This window comes from Anguilla anguilla, chromosome 10, assembly GCF_013347855.1.
Source record: "Anguilla anguilla isolate fAngAng1 chromosome 10, fAngAng1.pri, whole genome shotgun sequence".
Lineage (NCBI taxonomy): Eukaryota > Metazoa > Chordata > Actinopteri > Anguilliformes > Anguillidae > Anguilla > Anguilla anguilla.
The window spans coordinates 13,630,531-13,643,961 of NC_049210.1; the positions used below are offsets into that span (position 1 = coordinate 13,630,531).

The 13,431-nt window shown below is 44.7% G+C and overlaps 1 protein-coding gene across 4 annotated transcripts in view; it reads left to right on the forward strand.

The window, feature by feature from the left end:
- Nucleotides 1–13,431, forward strand: part of adgrd1 (adhesion G protein-coupled receptor D1) — a 53,581-nt gene that overhangs the window by 15,879 nt on the left and 24,271 nt on the right. For all 4 annotated transcript variants that reach the window (XM_035436010.1, XM_035436011.1, XM_035436012.1 and 1 more), the window contains 3 exons: nt 564–705; nt 11,026–11,099; nt 11,922–12,045. In XM_035436010.1, coding sequence (XP_035291901.1) covers nt 564–705; nt 11,026–11,099; nt 11,922–12,045 — 340 coding nt within the window. The remainder of the gene's footprint in view (nt 1–563; nt 706–11,025; nt 11,100–11,921; nt 12,046–13,431) is intronic.

The window sequence follows — 13,431 nt, forward strand, 5'->3', positions numbered from 1 at the left end:
AACTATAATATTGATAGTGTAGCCTTTCGCTCTAGATATGTGATCATCTATTTTGATATGCTAACATCTGCACTCTGTAATGCCCATGTTTAGCATGTTTGCTGTGAAGGGGCTTTTAATGTAAAGGTGTGAGGTGTGAGTCTGGGTAAGCAAATTCTTCTTGGCTTAAACATAACATTGGGCCCATTTGTGTTGTCTTTCGGACATGACCTCTGGAGTATGACTACTGGACGAGTCACTCATTGCACCTTCACAGTACGACAGTGTTTGATGAAGGATGACTCCCAATAACAGTGGGAGGTGTACGGGGGGTGAAGACTCAGGGGCTCCCTGTGCTCTGATGTTAGGGTGAGGTTTTAACAGCCTGGTGCCAGTTACCCGCTGACCCAGAATGAAGGTGGGGATGCATTCTTCACAGTCAGAATGATGAATGAATTGACTGAGGTATCAAAGTCCCACTCCCCTGCTACGGCACAGATTGTAACGGTGCTCAACGCAGAAGCGCGCGGAGCCTGCTTTGCCATGGGCTTTCGGCTGACTCTCCGCCCTTATCGTCCCCACAGGATCAACGAGGCGGCCGATTTTAAAGATCACAAGATCCAGGTGGCCAGTTTCCTCATCTCCCTGAAGGTGGAGCCCTCCCCCGCCCTGTCCGTTAACCTGTCGGGGGCCCCTCTGATAAAAATCGTCCTCACGCATCTCCTGGTAAGCTGTGCCCATTGGGTGAATGTGGGGCTTCTGAGTGTGGAGGTGTTACCCCCCCTTCCCCCCAGCCCCCCCTTCCCCTGGTGAAGCTGTTTTGGCTGAGTGTTTGAGGTCATCATTTCTTAATACTTCTCCCTTTCTTCTGCCATTTGCTTTTTTCTCTCTCAGAGTCAAAAGGGTAACATTATTTCGGGGACAAAAGCCTTGTGTACTTTTTCAGTCAGCACTCTCCATGATAGAGTGGAGTGGAAACCTTCAGTATTTTAGCTCATTTTTTTCCTTAAACTGTTTTTTTCCCAGAAAAAAGCGAAAATGATTCCCCTTTGAACTCAAGGCGTTTGGTTCTTTTTTTGAAAAGAGTGTTTTTTAGTTCACCGACAGAAGTTTTGTTTTGTTAGATTTGTAGTTGCCAGTTTTCCATGGGAAATGCATGTGAAACCTGGAACGGAAAGCATTCATGAGCCAATAGTATATGCACCACATGGTTATCCTCCATACATGAGTCCTTACTTGCTGCACAGCGAGCACCAATTGGGGGAGACGTAAATTCTTGACTGGCTTAGAAATGATTCAATCGAATGATTCCATTTTTTCAACAATTAATATAAGGCAATCTGTAGTGTATAAATAACAAGGATGATCTAACCAGACACACAGCTACATTTCTACCAGAAAAGTCTTGTGTTTTGCATTGGACACTAACAGTGCATGGCAGATTCTGTCAGATTGGCTCGCTGAAAATGTGCTTCTCCTGACATGAGTGCCTCCAGACATTAGATATTCATTCGCCGTTGAAATGACTGGCCGTCAAACCACTTTTCTTCCCCAGTTAAGACGTTCCTCGCTGTTTAAATGAAAACCATGCCGACTGCCTGAAACCATGGCAATAGGTTTTGCTTTCCTCGTTTTTTACCCTGCAAGAGAAAATGTTTACTTTGCAATTATCTGGCCTGATTCCTGTTAGATGATTACAGTGTTTGTTTTACCAGACACCCCTTGCCTCTCTTTGAGGGAGCGCCAGTGTGTATCGCCCTCATTAGGGGGGTTGGGGAAGGGTTCCAGCTCCGGGCCGTTGGGGTTAATAGGACCAGGTCACTACAAACAACTCCCACCATGATGAAAGGCGTCATATTCGGAAAGGAACAAGGAGAACCCTCCAGAGTGATTGTCCGGTGTCTGTCACTGCTAAAAAATCCGATGATGTAACTTTCTGTTCTTTTTCTTGCTTTTTTTTTTTAATAAGCCACACGTAGAGCTTCAGAGTATGTTATGCTCATAAAACAGATTGATTTACAATTGGCATAACATCTCACTGACCTGAATATTTTACGTGAGGGGGATGAAGTGTTCTGGCAGCGACTCTAGCATTTTATTTATTTATTAAATAAATAGTGAAGATATCATATGAGACTTGTTGAAAACTACTTGTGAGCATGCATACATATTTTGTTGTGACTGAAAGAAAGTCGGGGGTAGGGGGAGATGTGAAAAATATGTTGTCATTGAGTTTTAAGGCAGTGGAAGATTAGCCAAGTGTGCCTATTTTCAGAATTCCCTGTACTCGGGGTACATACCACCCTTCGAACGATGAGAAAGGGAAAGCTGCTCTCCCAGTGTGGGATAGACCTTTCTAGTCATTGTGCGCTCCCCTCTGTTCCGTCTGTCCAAATTATGGACATTTAGTCCTGTGCCCTAGCCTGCTGCTGAGAGGAAAGTGATTAATTTTGACCCCTTCTGCAGTCCTGGTGGCTGTGAGCTTGAAAGGACAAATCTCAGCACTTCATTAAAGCAGAGGAGGGCTATTGTATTGCCGGCACACCTCGGGTAGCCATCCCATGCTTCTCAACCTTTTTCACCTCGCCATGGTTACCGGAGCCTTTCACAATTAATAACGCAGAAGGACAACGCACCGTCAATCTTGCGCAGTCTTACCTTTCCAGTCTCAAAACATCTCAAAGGGGTACTTCTGATCTTATGTCAGCTAAGCAAATCAGCAATGTCAAGTTGATACCTGTCAAAGAATGAGTTTTTAAGTTCTGCAACAGAATTTTTGCTTTTGCTCATTTATATATTTCTTGGCCGTATTTGTAATTCATTTGGGCGCTGTTCCAAGTTTCTGACCTGGCCACCCAGTTCTTAGTCATTAGCTTGACATCCATTTACCACTGTGCACAGTTTAATTTATGGCAGCCCCATGTATGGCTGGACAGACCTTTAGCTGATTTATACATTCGGTCAGCTGTCACATCTCTTATCAGAGCGAGCTTGGAGCATCATTGGAGTTTCTTTGACACTTAGATCTTGAGCAAATGTTGATCCGACTTGCAGGCAGTGATGGGGTGCATTAGGTGCAATCAGGAGTAACCCCAGCCCCAATCTGAAGGGAGGCGTTATCAGGTCCGTTCAAGTTCTGGGAGCGTTCCCACGGCATTCTCCTGTGGTGCTGATTTAGCCTTGGCTACAAATGTGATTTATTACTCAGTGATGAGCGTGTGTGTGTGTGTGTGTGTGCGTGTGAGTGGATTGGAGGGGTAGATAGGGTCTGTAGTTAAGTAATGTGTATATCGAAGCCTTATAGAGGAGGCGTTAGGTGAGGAAATGGAAAAAATGATTTCACAGGGAATGTCGGCGTTGCTTATTGTCACAAACGGACAGATTCAAAAAAAGATTTTGACAGGCAGGGACTTTTATGGCTTTATAAAACAGCAACTGAGGTGCATGTAGGAACACAGATGAACCGTCTCTTGGAGAAGTGGAGATGGCCTTAGTGATGCTTTCTCTTCCGTTGGATTCTTCACAGTGTGGGACAGGGACAAATCCAAGTGGATTATTTTTGGGTTTCAGCTTCCCCTCCCAAAACAAACAAACAAACAAACAAACCAAAAAAGTCAGAGATGTATGTTTTCTTAAGGAAAACTGTAAATGTAATCATACGTACCCCCCCCCCCCCCACCCCGGTTGATCATTTTGTCTGTTCGTAAGGTAGGTGGAATAGACCATTAAAAAAACCAGAAACTTTTTCTTGTAAACCAAAACCGCTTCAGCAATCCTGTGCCTGTTCTTGCCTCATGTCAAGATCTTAAAAAAATATTGTGACAAAACATGTTTTCCTTAGTAAAAAAGATTGCTGTGTGGACTAAGATACGTGTGCCTATTCAGAAATAAATTAAGAGTACCATGTTGTATCCTCCTACTCTTACCATTGAAATGGATTAATTTTTTGTAAGAAAAATCTCCATTTCTCACCAAAGGTCACTGGATTTATGTCATGACATCATTAATTGCAGTTAGCTGACCTCATTGTCTGCATGTCTGTCTCTCTTTTTGCTGCCCCAGCGATGGAAAAGTATAGCTGTAGTAGGGGCGGGCATGGTATTTTCATGCTCTCATTTGTGTATTGGAGTCAGTACGCAAACAACAGATACTGTGGCATATGGAAAGTGAATGGCACAGATGCAGAAGAAAAAAATCCACATCTCTGAGCTGGTCTTGAAAAGTTTCTAGATTTTTATCTTCCTAATTGACAATTATGGTAACAAATGTGCTGAGTTGGCAACAGAACTTTTCTGTTTCTTTCTTCTTCTTCATTTCCCGGGTACAACTTCTCTTTCCTCTTGGGGTCTTCCAAATCGGAAGCTGAGTTGTCATAAATTACTAGTTCTGGCTGGTCCAGGGTTGTGGGGTTGATCCTTAGATTTTTAAATTGACTGTTTTATCTCTTCACATCTTCACATAGGGACAGTGACACAGAGAAATGTGCTTATTGACTTAGTGTGGCTAACCTTAATTTTCCACTTTTGGTGGATTTGGCGACATCCGTGGTGACTGGTGTTCCATTTGAAACAAAGCTATAACGAGAAGCACATTGAGTTCTTATTTTTCTTAGATAATCTAGCAGGAGCATATTTTGGAGGGAGAAGACTGCCTAGAGAAAACCAACAATGTCGTCTGACATAGTAATATTGAGCAACATATCAAACCTAATTTTAAAGACGTTTTTCGGATTTTAGGTCCTTGCTCTTTCGCATTCGGCATGCAAGTTCCTGTGCATGCGTCATCACATTTGAATAATTGGACCTGACACCACCACTGGAAAATAGCATATACAGGAGCAATTTACAAATGCAGACACATTGAATCGATATTGTTACAAAAATTCCACCGTGATGAAGTATGAAATGTTATTTTTTAATATGAAAAAATTACAGATAGACAAGTTAAAGATTTAATCAAAAGCTAAAAATATTTTTAAGCAGGTAGTTTGTACTAATTTTAGATTAATGGTTTAGGTAAGAATTGTAAATGCCCTCTTTTTTCTTGAACAAGCAAGCCAAAGTTTGTATCAGTCATCATTTTATCACAATAATAACTAGCCTTTATTGCCAAGGGCTTTTTATAACTCCCAGAACACACCCAAAGTCTGTGGGCAAGACTCTCTCTCTGTGGCGACTGAGCTGATCAATTGCAGATGGAGGCCTGGCTTTCTTGCACATGCTGTTGCACAGAGAACCTCCCCTCTCACTCACTCACTCATTCACTCACTCACTGCCCCCTTCCCCTTTTCTCTTATCTCAAGCTGAATCTCTTCCTTCCCTGCTCACCTGGGGTTGCATTCCTCTTTCCTGTCAGAGAGCAGCATGAATATCACTCTTTTGTGGCATTTTTCCGCAAGCGCTGGTTTGTTGGAACCATTTGCCATCGGTGTACTAAACCTGTGCCTTCCACAAAAAGGGCAAATATGAGATTTTTACAGGCTACAATTGCAGCTCCCTTGTTATTTTTGGGAGCCTAACCCATATCTTAAAAATAGCATGGAATATGCTGAGGTTTCTTTTATGACCTTAAACAAAACCAGCAGAAGAGCAATACAAAAATGTGCAAATTTCCTGAGGACAAAGATTCCATTAGCCATATGCATGTGTGCTAATGTGCTCTAGCTCGTGACTGAGAAGTCAATCCCCAGTTCAGCTGTGGAGAGGCAGATGTGGTCAGTAACATTTTGCACAGTGCCTAACACTGCCAGGAATGTATTGCTCTGTAAATTAAGTTGTGTGGCCACAAAAAAGAGAAATCTTTTTTTTTCTTGAAACAGTTTTCAATAGTTCCTGAAACTCCCAAAAAATGCAATTTCCTGTCCCTGGGTATTTTGTATTTTAGTCTAAGTGCAATAGCTTGTTTTGTTCACAATGAAAGATCATTTCCTGTTTGGACAGCAGTGTTAATAGAATATCTCTATTATGTTGATTTCTCCATGGAACACCTCTGCTATTTTTGGAATAAAATAGTTCCAGATCTCCCGACATCCGAGGAGAAATTCTAAACTTAAACCTTGAGGCGTGCGATTTCGCCTCATTTTCCTTTGCACCGTCCACATGTCTTTCGACACGACTCGAATGTTTTCTCAGCTTACCTACTAGGTTTCGCTCGAGTCGCAGCTGTGAGGCCTACATTTCCCAGGACACCATGACCTCATCCCGGGCCTGCGAGTTCCGTCCAGGCCCGCCCCTCGCGCCTCATCGCGGATTGAGCCGACCTCTCGCTTCTGGGAGTCTCGCCGCGTTTCGCTTTACGTTCGGTCGGTTCAGCCGCCAGTAACCTCTCTCCGAGGACCCGTCAGAACCGTTAACGAGCACGGGGGCGAGGGAGAAGTGCCGAAAACGCCTCACCGGTGATGATAACCTGACTTGTTTCTTTGGTCTGAGACCGCCGCTCGGGCTTGTGTTACAATACGCCCCTGCGTTTATGTCCCAGACACCGAACAATAAAACATTTCCTTTTATAGCTCACTCAAACTCTGTAAAATGTCTCTATGGAGACATGCAAGAGCTTTCACTTTGCCAGGGTTGTATAATGTAGCCGTATGCAATGGCCCTTTTCTCTAGTTTTCTTGCAGACAGTGAAAATTGACTCGATAAAACTTCTTTTTTTGTTTACTTGAGCGTATGAGTGTGGTCTGTCTCAATAGATGACAATATTCAGAACGTGAAATTGCTTTAATTGCAGGTTTCTCGAGCCTCAGTGCTCGCTCACAATGCATCGTGCCGTGAATGCGATGACTAGAGCGAGGTTTCACCGAAGGGAGGACAGCATCTTTCTCCCACAATTATCCGGGAGAAAAATGAATGCTCACGAAATTACACCCTGTGGCTTCGCGTCTTTATAATTAGAGGACGCAGCGCGTAGCACGCAGAGACAACTAGAGGAAGCAGATTGGCGGCTTGTTTATTTTTACATTTATCTCCGTTTCATCATATTTGGGAGACGGATCCAACGGCCCTTCAAATTTAGACCAGCTGCGCACTTTATTTAGACGCCGGGGCTCTGAAAATATGTTTGACCTCAGTGTGGTCGCCCACTGTTCTCCAAGGTGACCGCAGTGCTGGTGCTGCCTGTTCAGGCTGTGGGCCCATGTGGGTGCAGTGGATGTCTGGAAGGAGCAAAATTTCAGTCAGCCCCTGTCACCTCTCTCTCTCTGTCTCTATCTCTCTTCCTACTTCCTGTTCTTCTTGATATCCCCACTACCCCCCACAGTGTCCCCCCTGCAGAAGACCAGAAATGGGAGTGACAGCTCATTTCAAGCCAAAAGTAATTTTAAGCCAAAATCTTGAGCACACATCAGCTGCGATGGAGAGAGTAAAACTTAATTACCCGGTTAAGCTAGGCTAGCGGATGATTACATGGCCGAATACTTCGCGGTTACTGTGTTTCCCACTGTGTTAGGACTCATTTGAGAGACTTCTACAACAGAGGACAATTTATACAATTAGGTTTTCCTTAATTTTATTATTTGTCTTCCCCTTCCCCCCCAATTCGCCTAGATGTAATTGTAGTCCCGTCCTGATACCTCGGCATCATCAGTTTTGGAGGACCTACTCCACACAGCAGTCATGCAGGTATCCCCCCATGCAGTCCCCCTGCAGAACTGCTCAGTTCTGTCCTGGGGGACTGTGCAGTGTGGATCGCCAGCAGGCCTTAGGGATCCAATGGAGCCCAGTCGAGGGGAGCCGCCGTTTGGCGGAATACCCCGCCAACTCAAAACTTTCGCCCCCCTCCCCAGACAGTAATGGACTGTTATTCCTTTTTATGCTGGGCCATGCTCAGGAAACGGGATGCATGATTGCGCTGGAATGTGTTGACCTGCAGAATCTGAGCGCATATAGGCTCTCTCCCTGCAATCAAAACTTGGGACCGAAAATAGGCTGCAAAAATCAGATGTCTTTGACACAAAAAAGGCCCATACTGGGACTTCACTGAATCCACGGTAGGCGATGTGAAAGTGGCTTCGGCTGTGCGAACAGGCAGCAAATTGCTGTTGAACTCACGTACATGCAGTATGATGGCGTGTGTGCATGCGTGTGTATGTGTACGTGTGTGTGTGTGTGTGTGTGTGTGATAGGTGGATTTTGTGCCCCATAACATTGCACCACCGTGTTTACTGTTCTTTTCATGTAGAGATCTGGCAAAGCACAACTCCGCTGTAGATGATAGGAGTGGACGTACAGTATCAGCACCGGAGTCGGCCGGCGCTTTGCAGTTGGCAGTGCGTTCGGCTGAGTGCCATTCCTGTGCGCTGACGAGAGATGGAGAGACGACTCCGCTGCTAATTACCAATACGCGCCGCGCATTCCGTGCCACACAGGGCCCCACGTCCCTCCGCCGTGAGGTCAAGCAACAGGCGGCTACGTGACGGCGAAGGAGACATGAAGTCATTGCAGCTGACAGTCGCCACATGCCCGGCCGAAACGGGTGACATCATCGTTAACCCTCGAAGAGCCGTGTTGGTGTGTGTGCACGTCCTCCCGACCGGTGCTTTCTCAGCCCTGGTCCTGGTGGGCTTTTGTGTCGTAAGGGATTCTGTTACGCCTGAGCACTTCGCTAATTGATGAACCTAATCAGACACAGTAAGAGCAGCAGATCTGAGATGCAGAGGGGGGAGGGGCAGAAGCTCTGCTCCCTCCTCTTGGGGTATAAATGAGGAGTTGAGCCCCTCCCTCTCTCTTTCTCTGTAATGGAGGTTTGAAGTAATTTCTAAGTATTTCTGTTAGGACCTCCATTGTTTATAAACTGCTGGCGCAGTCAGGGGTTATTTGGCAAGATGGTGAAAAAAGGGCACAGGACATTGCTAATGAACAGGCCTCCATCAATTTCAGTTAGAATTCAAAGAAGAAGTTTTCTGAGGAAAAGAATCACTCTCTCACTTACGTGCTCGTCGGCACGCGTTGTTTCAGCAATACTGCGTTTCCTGAATGACGTAGCCGCCGTGCCACACCTTCGCAGCTCTGAACCGTGCCGTGCCGTGCCGACAAACGGCCTAATGGGTATTCGGCCGGCCTGCATCACATTTGTTGCTTCATTTTTTTGTAACCAGGAGGTCTTCATGTGGAAAATCAGTTCCTGATGACGCACACTGTGGGCTTTTGGAAACAGTGGAAAAACAATGGCGTTAGTGAGCGGAGAGAGAGTTGATCGCGAGGCTTTTTCCCTCCCTCCTCTCCCCCTCTTCCTGCTCCTCCTTTCGCGAAATGCACCGAGTTGCTTCGCCCATCTGTTTTAATTTGTTTTAATGTTCAGAAACCTTGGTTATTAAGTCCCGCCGGGCCCTTGGAAATCGGCCGGGGTCTCTAGCACCTCTTTAAACGTAGCCTAACGCTGGGCGGATGGCGCGCATATGTGCAGCACGTGGCCCTGCTCCGCTTCTCTTCTCTCGTGCACCCCGCTGGCGGCCGACGGCATCGGACGCCTCAGAGCGAAAGCAGGTTAAATGCGCGAGCGACTGTGAAAAAAACAGAGCGCTCATAGGCTCGTGACGAGCGGATGAGCCACCGACCGAGGTGGGGCTGCAGGCATGATGATGATGATGATGATGTTGACGAGGCATTCCGCCGCTCTGTCCTTCTCAAGTTTTCCAGCGAGAGACTCAAATGGAGGCCGTCTCGCAAAACGCGTGATCCACTTTCTCAATCAAGGCATGGGATATAACGAGAGGGGAAAAAAACAGGATGGCTCTATACACTAGCCTTTTAGAAATCCTGTTTTTGTTCAAAGATTGGACCATGGAGCCAAAAAGACTTAACCCAAAACGAAGGCCAAACCCCAATTACCATGTTCACATTCTTTAAACCATTAGCTCACTGTCACGGGGGAGTCAAAATCAGTTTCAAGGAATTACATGGAAAAAGTGAGTTGTCGTAAAAAAGAATGCTTTAAGACAGTGGGGATCCTCACTACAATGGCACACAATGCAATAATCACCATCGCAAAGTGTAGGATATGTGGTTCTGTTGTGGCCTAGTTAAAGCCGATGGCCATTTTAGATATTTTTTGGTCTCACAGCAGCGATTGAGCAATACCAGCTAATTTAAAATTAAAATAAAAAATCTTTTATTCATCCAAAGCTAAAAAGGGCTTGCGACTTGTGTGGAGCGTAGAACTGGTTCAAACTGTCGTGTTAGCACTGGGGGACTCACTGAACTGAGCCAATGGATTGCCAAGAGTCTCTGATTTGTGGGGCGTTACTGAAGCTTGCTCTTTGTGGGGCCCTTTGGGGAATTTACGGTTGTTCCCCCCCCCCACCCTCCCTTCATGGCTGTGTACAGTGTACATGCCACTCTTACATGCACATCAACAAGACTTGTAGAGGGTCATCGCCGGGCCTGAGGGCCAATCTTAGGAGACTCACGAAGACAACATATCGCATAATTAATCCTACCTCCGCTCTCCTGGAACGCTCTTTCACCCATCGATCCATTTAGCTAACCGCTGGTTCAATTAAGTCAACTGCAGTGCTTCAGGGGCATCTTGTGTTTGTTCCAAGCCATTTCTGACTGGCTGAAACTGAGGTAATTACTCGCTTGACTCAACTCCCTCAAAGTGGAATGGTTTTGAGGGTGAATTATGTTGGTCTCCTATAATACCACAGGAAAGGCCTGCTGGGTTATGGCATTGGTTAGAAGAGACACAACTGGAGTTCAGCAATTAGTCAAAGTCACTCGCAGCATTACCTTTTAACAGGGTAATGGTTTAAACATCAAGCGTACAGTGGGATGGGGAAAATTACTGAAATTGCATATTTTTTGACAGTTTATGTTTATTGTCTTTCGTTGATAATTACTTTAGCAAATGTATGCTATAAAATAGTTTGTTAAAGAGGTGCATTTCATGCTGAAGAATGCAATACCTTTCAATATGCATAAGGCATGGAAAATGAACAGACATAATGTGAGCAATGAGAAACATGTAGGAAAACCATTCTTTTGTGTGGGGAGGTCCCATTAAGTTTGTACAGACAACAAAATAATGACAGATATTTCCTATTTCCAGAATAAAGAACAGTACAGTATTGCCTCAAATCAGAGCAACAAGGTCTTCCTCTACTGCGCCTTCCTAGACTACAGGTGAGTTCTTAACGATAGTTCTTGATTTACATATGGTAATGATTGAGATATTGGTCTATAAAAATACCTGCATTATCATATGCAAATTTAAGCTGGCCAACCCTCTTAGGGGTGTACGAAGCCCTTAAAGCAGTGGTGTCCAGTCTTATCCACAAAGGGTTGGCAGGTTTTTGTTTTAGCCCAGCACTGTGACATCTGATTCAACTAACTGACTAATTGTGGTTTTCAATCAAGGACTTAATGAGTAGAATCAGGTGTCTTGGTGCTGAGCTAAAACAATTATTTTTAATACTATTGGACAACCCTGCTGTAAAGTGACTGGATGTTTTACCCTGCAGTTAAGTAAAATATGTTCACTAAAAGACAGACTGTATGTAATGTAAGGAAGGAAGTCTACATTAATTTTAATTTAAATGGTCTCTGTTCTGTTGTGCACACAAGCTTCTGTTACTTGCATGATCTAGATAAGGCCCTGATCTTTGGCTCAGTAAGTTGTGCCTTGTGCTTGGAGTAGCAATAACCTGACGAAAGAGCTCTTTTTATTGCTTTTAAAAAAAATTAACCAAACGTTGCGGTATGCATTTTGGCACTGGGGCCATGGCATTCCGTGCTTCTCTCCCTGTGGGTCATGAAATCAATTCCAAAAATATGACACGCTTGTTAGAGACGAGCGCTCTCCTTGTGAAACTGTTCTCAAATATTATGGAGGGAATTCTGACGCTCATTAGCTGGTCTTGGAGGAGCAGTTCTGTATGTTTGGAGGCTGAATCTGGAGTGGTGAGTGGTGAGTGAACTCAGCCAAATGTCTGTGTTATCCATCAGTAACAAGGAAGGCGTGTGGTCCAACGAGGGCTGTGTCCGGTCTGGCGGGAACCTGTCTTACTCCATCTGTCTGTGTAACCACCTCACCAACTTTGCCATTCTCATGCAGGTGGTGCCAGTGGAGGTAAGAGCTTCTCTCGTGATGTCATCCCACAGATATGCTAAAGCAATGTGCTTAATTCCTGAATTGGGATTTCTAAACTGTGGCGCGGAGACCTATGGGGAACCTGAAGGAGTCTTGCCCAGGGGTCCTCAACAAAATGGGGAAAATATTTTACCCTTTAAGAGTTTGAATTTCCATTTTATTAGTGTAATTTATAAATAACACGGATATTGTATATCACTGATTTTTACATACTTCCATATGTTTGTGGTTTAAATATCTAATACATTCTAGTCTGTAGTGGGTCTTGGCTAAGTGTCAAAAGTTATCCATTTTACTGAGTTGGCTGTCCCCAGTCACAAGCTGGTGATTTTAGGGGCCTTGAGTTTAAAGGGTTTGGGAACCTCTGCTGTAGGCAATGACTAAGCTACCCTGTTCTTTTATGCTGCTGAACACACTGTCTGTTCCTTAATTCTGTATTTGGGTAGGTCAGTGGGTAGGTCAGTGGCCATAATAGTGCTATGTTCTCAAGAGGGTTTTACTATTTCATTACTAGAGAAGACATAGGAAAAGGTTTTCAGATTTTAAGTATCCCAGGGCCAAGGTTACCTCCCCCTGGTGTAGACCGTGCAGGTAAATCTTATGCTCAGTTGCACCTCAGTGCATCGCAGGGATGATGAACAAGGACAAAGCTAGATGGCGCTGTTGCTTGGGAATTACTGAATCCCCAGCGTGTTTGTCCACCAGGTCCCTTGGGCCATTTGTGACCACGTAGTAAAGCCTCCGCTTTAGTGGTGGTTTATTATTAAATCGCTGTGGTCTACCATGATGAAGTGTGCTGTTTGGGGCTCTGTGTGGACTGCCTGTGGACAAGGGGCCTTGGTGTGGTCCAGAGGCTATTTTTCTCTCCTCTCATCCTTTTCTCCTGATATTTTCCTGCTCAGAAATATCTTATTCTTTTCTGACATGGATCTAGAGTACAGAGAACTACCATCACTCAGTTTGAGGACACCATAAAATCACTGTGTAGTTGCTACATTGTTTGATGACTGAAAGGTTTGTGGAAAATTTTTCACAGGTGAGTACGCTTAGGTGAATGGGGAACTGTGTATTTTTACAAATCCCTTTGCCAAGCACTAAAATCTGTGTAGGTTTTTACAAGTGGATTTTATTACAGGCAAGCGATGGGATAGAAACCACATGGTGTGTGAGGTAGGCATAGCCAACAGATCTGGTCCCTGATGGTGCACTCACAGTTATGGCTAAAGATGTGGGTCAATGCAATGGAATGCATTTATGACTGTAGGAGACTGGTTTCAGCTTAAAATGTCAATCATCTCTTTCAAGAATGAAAGTGTATTTTTTTATTGGAGGGGCAGGAAGGGCATATTTTGGAGGTATATGCAG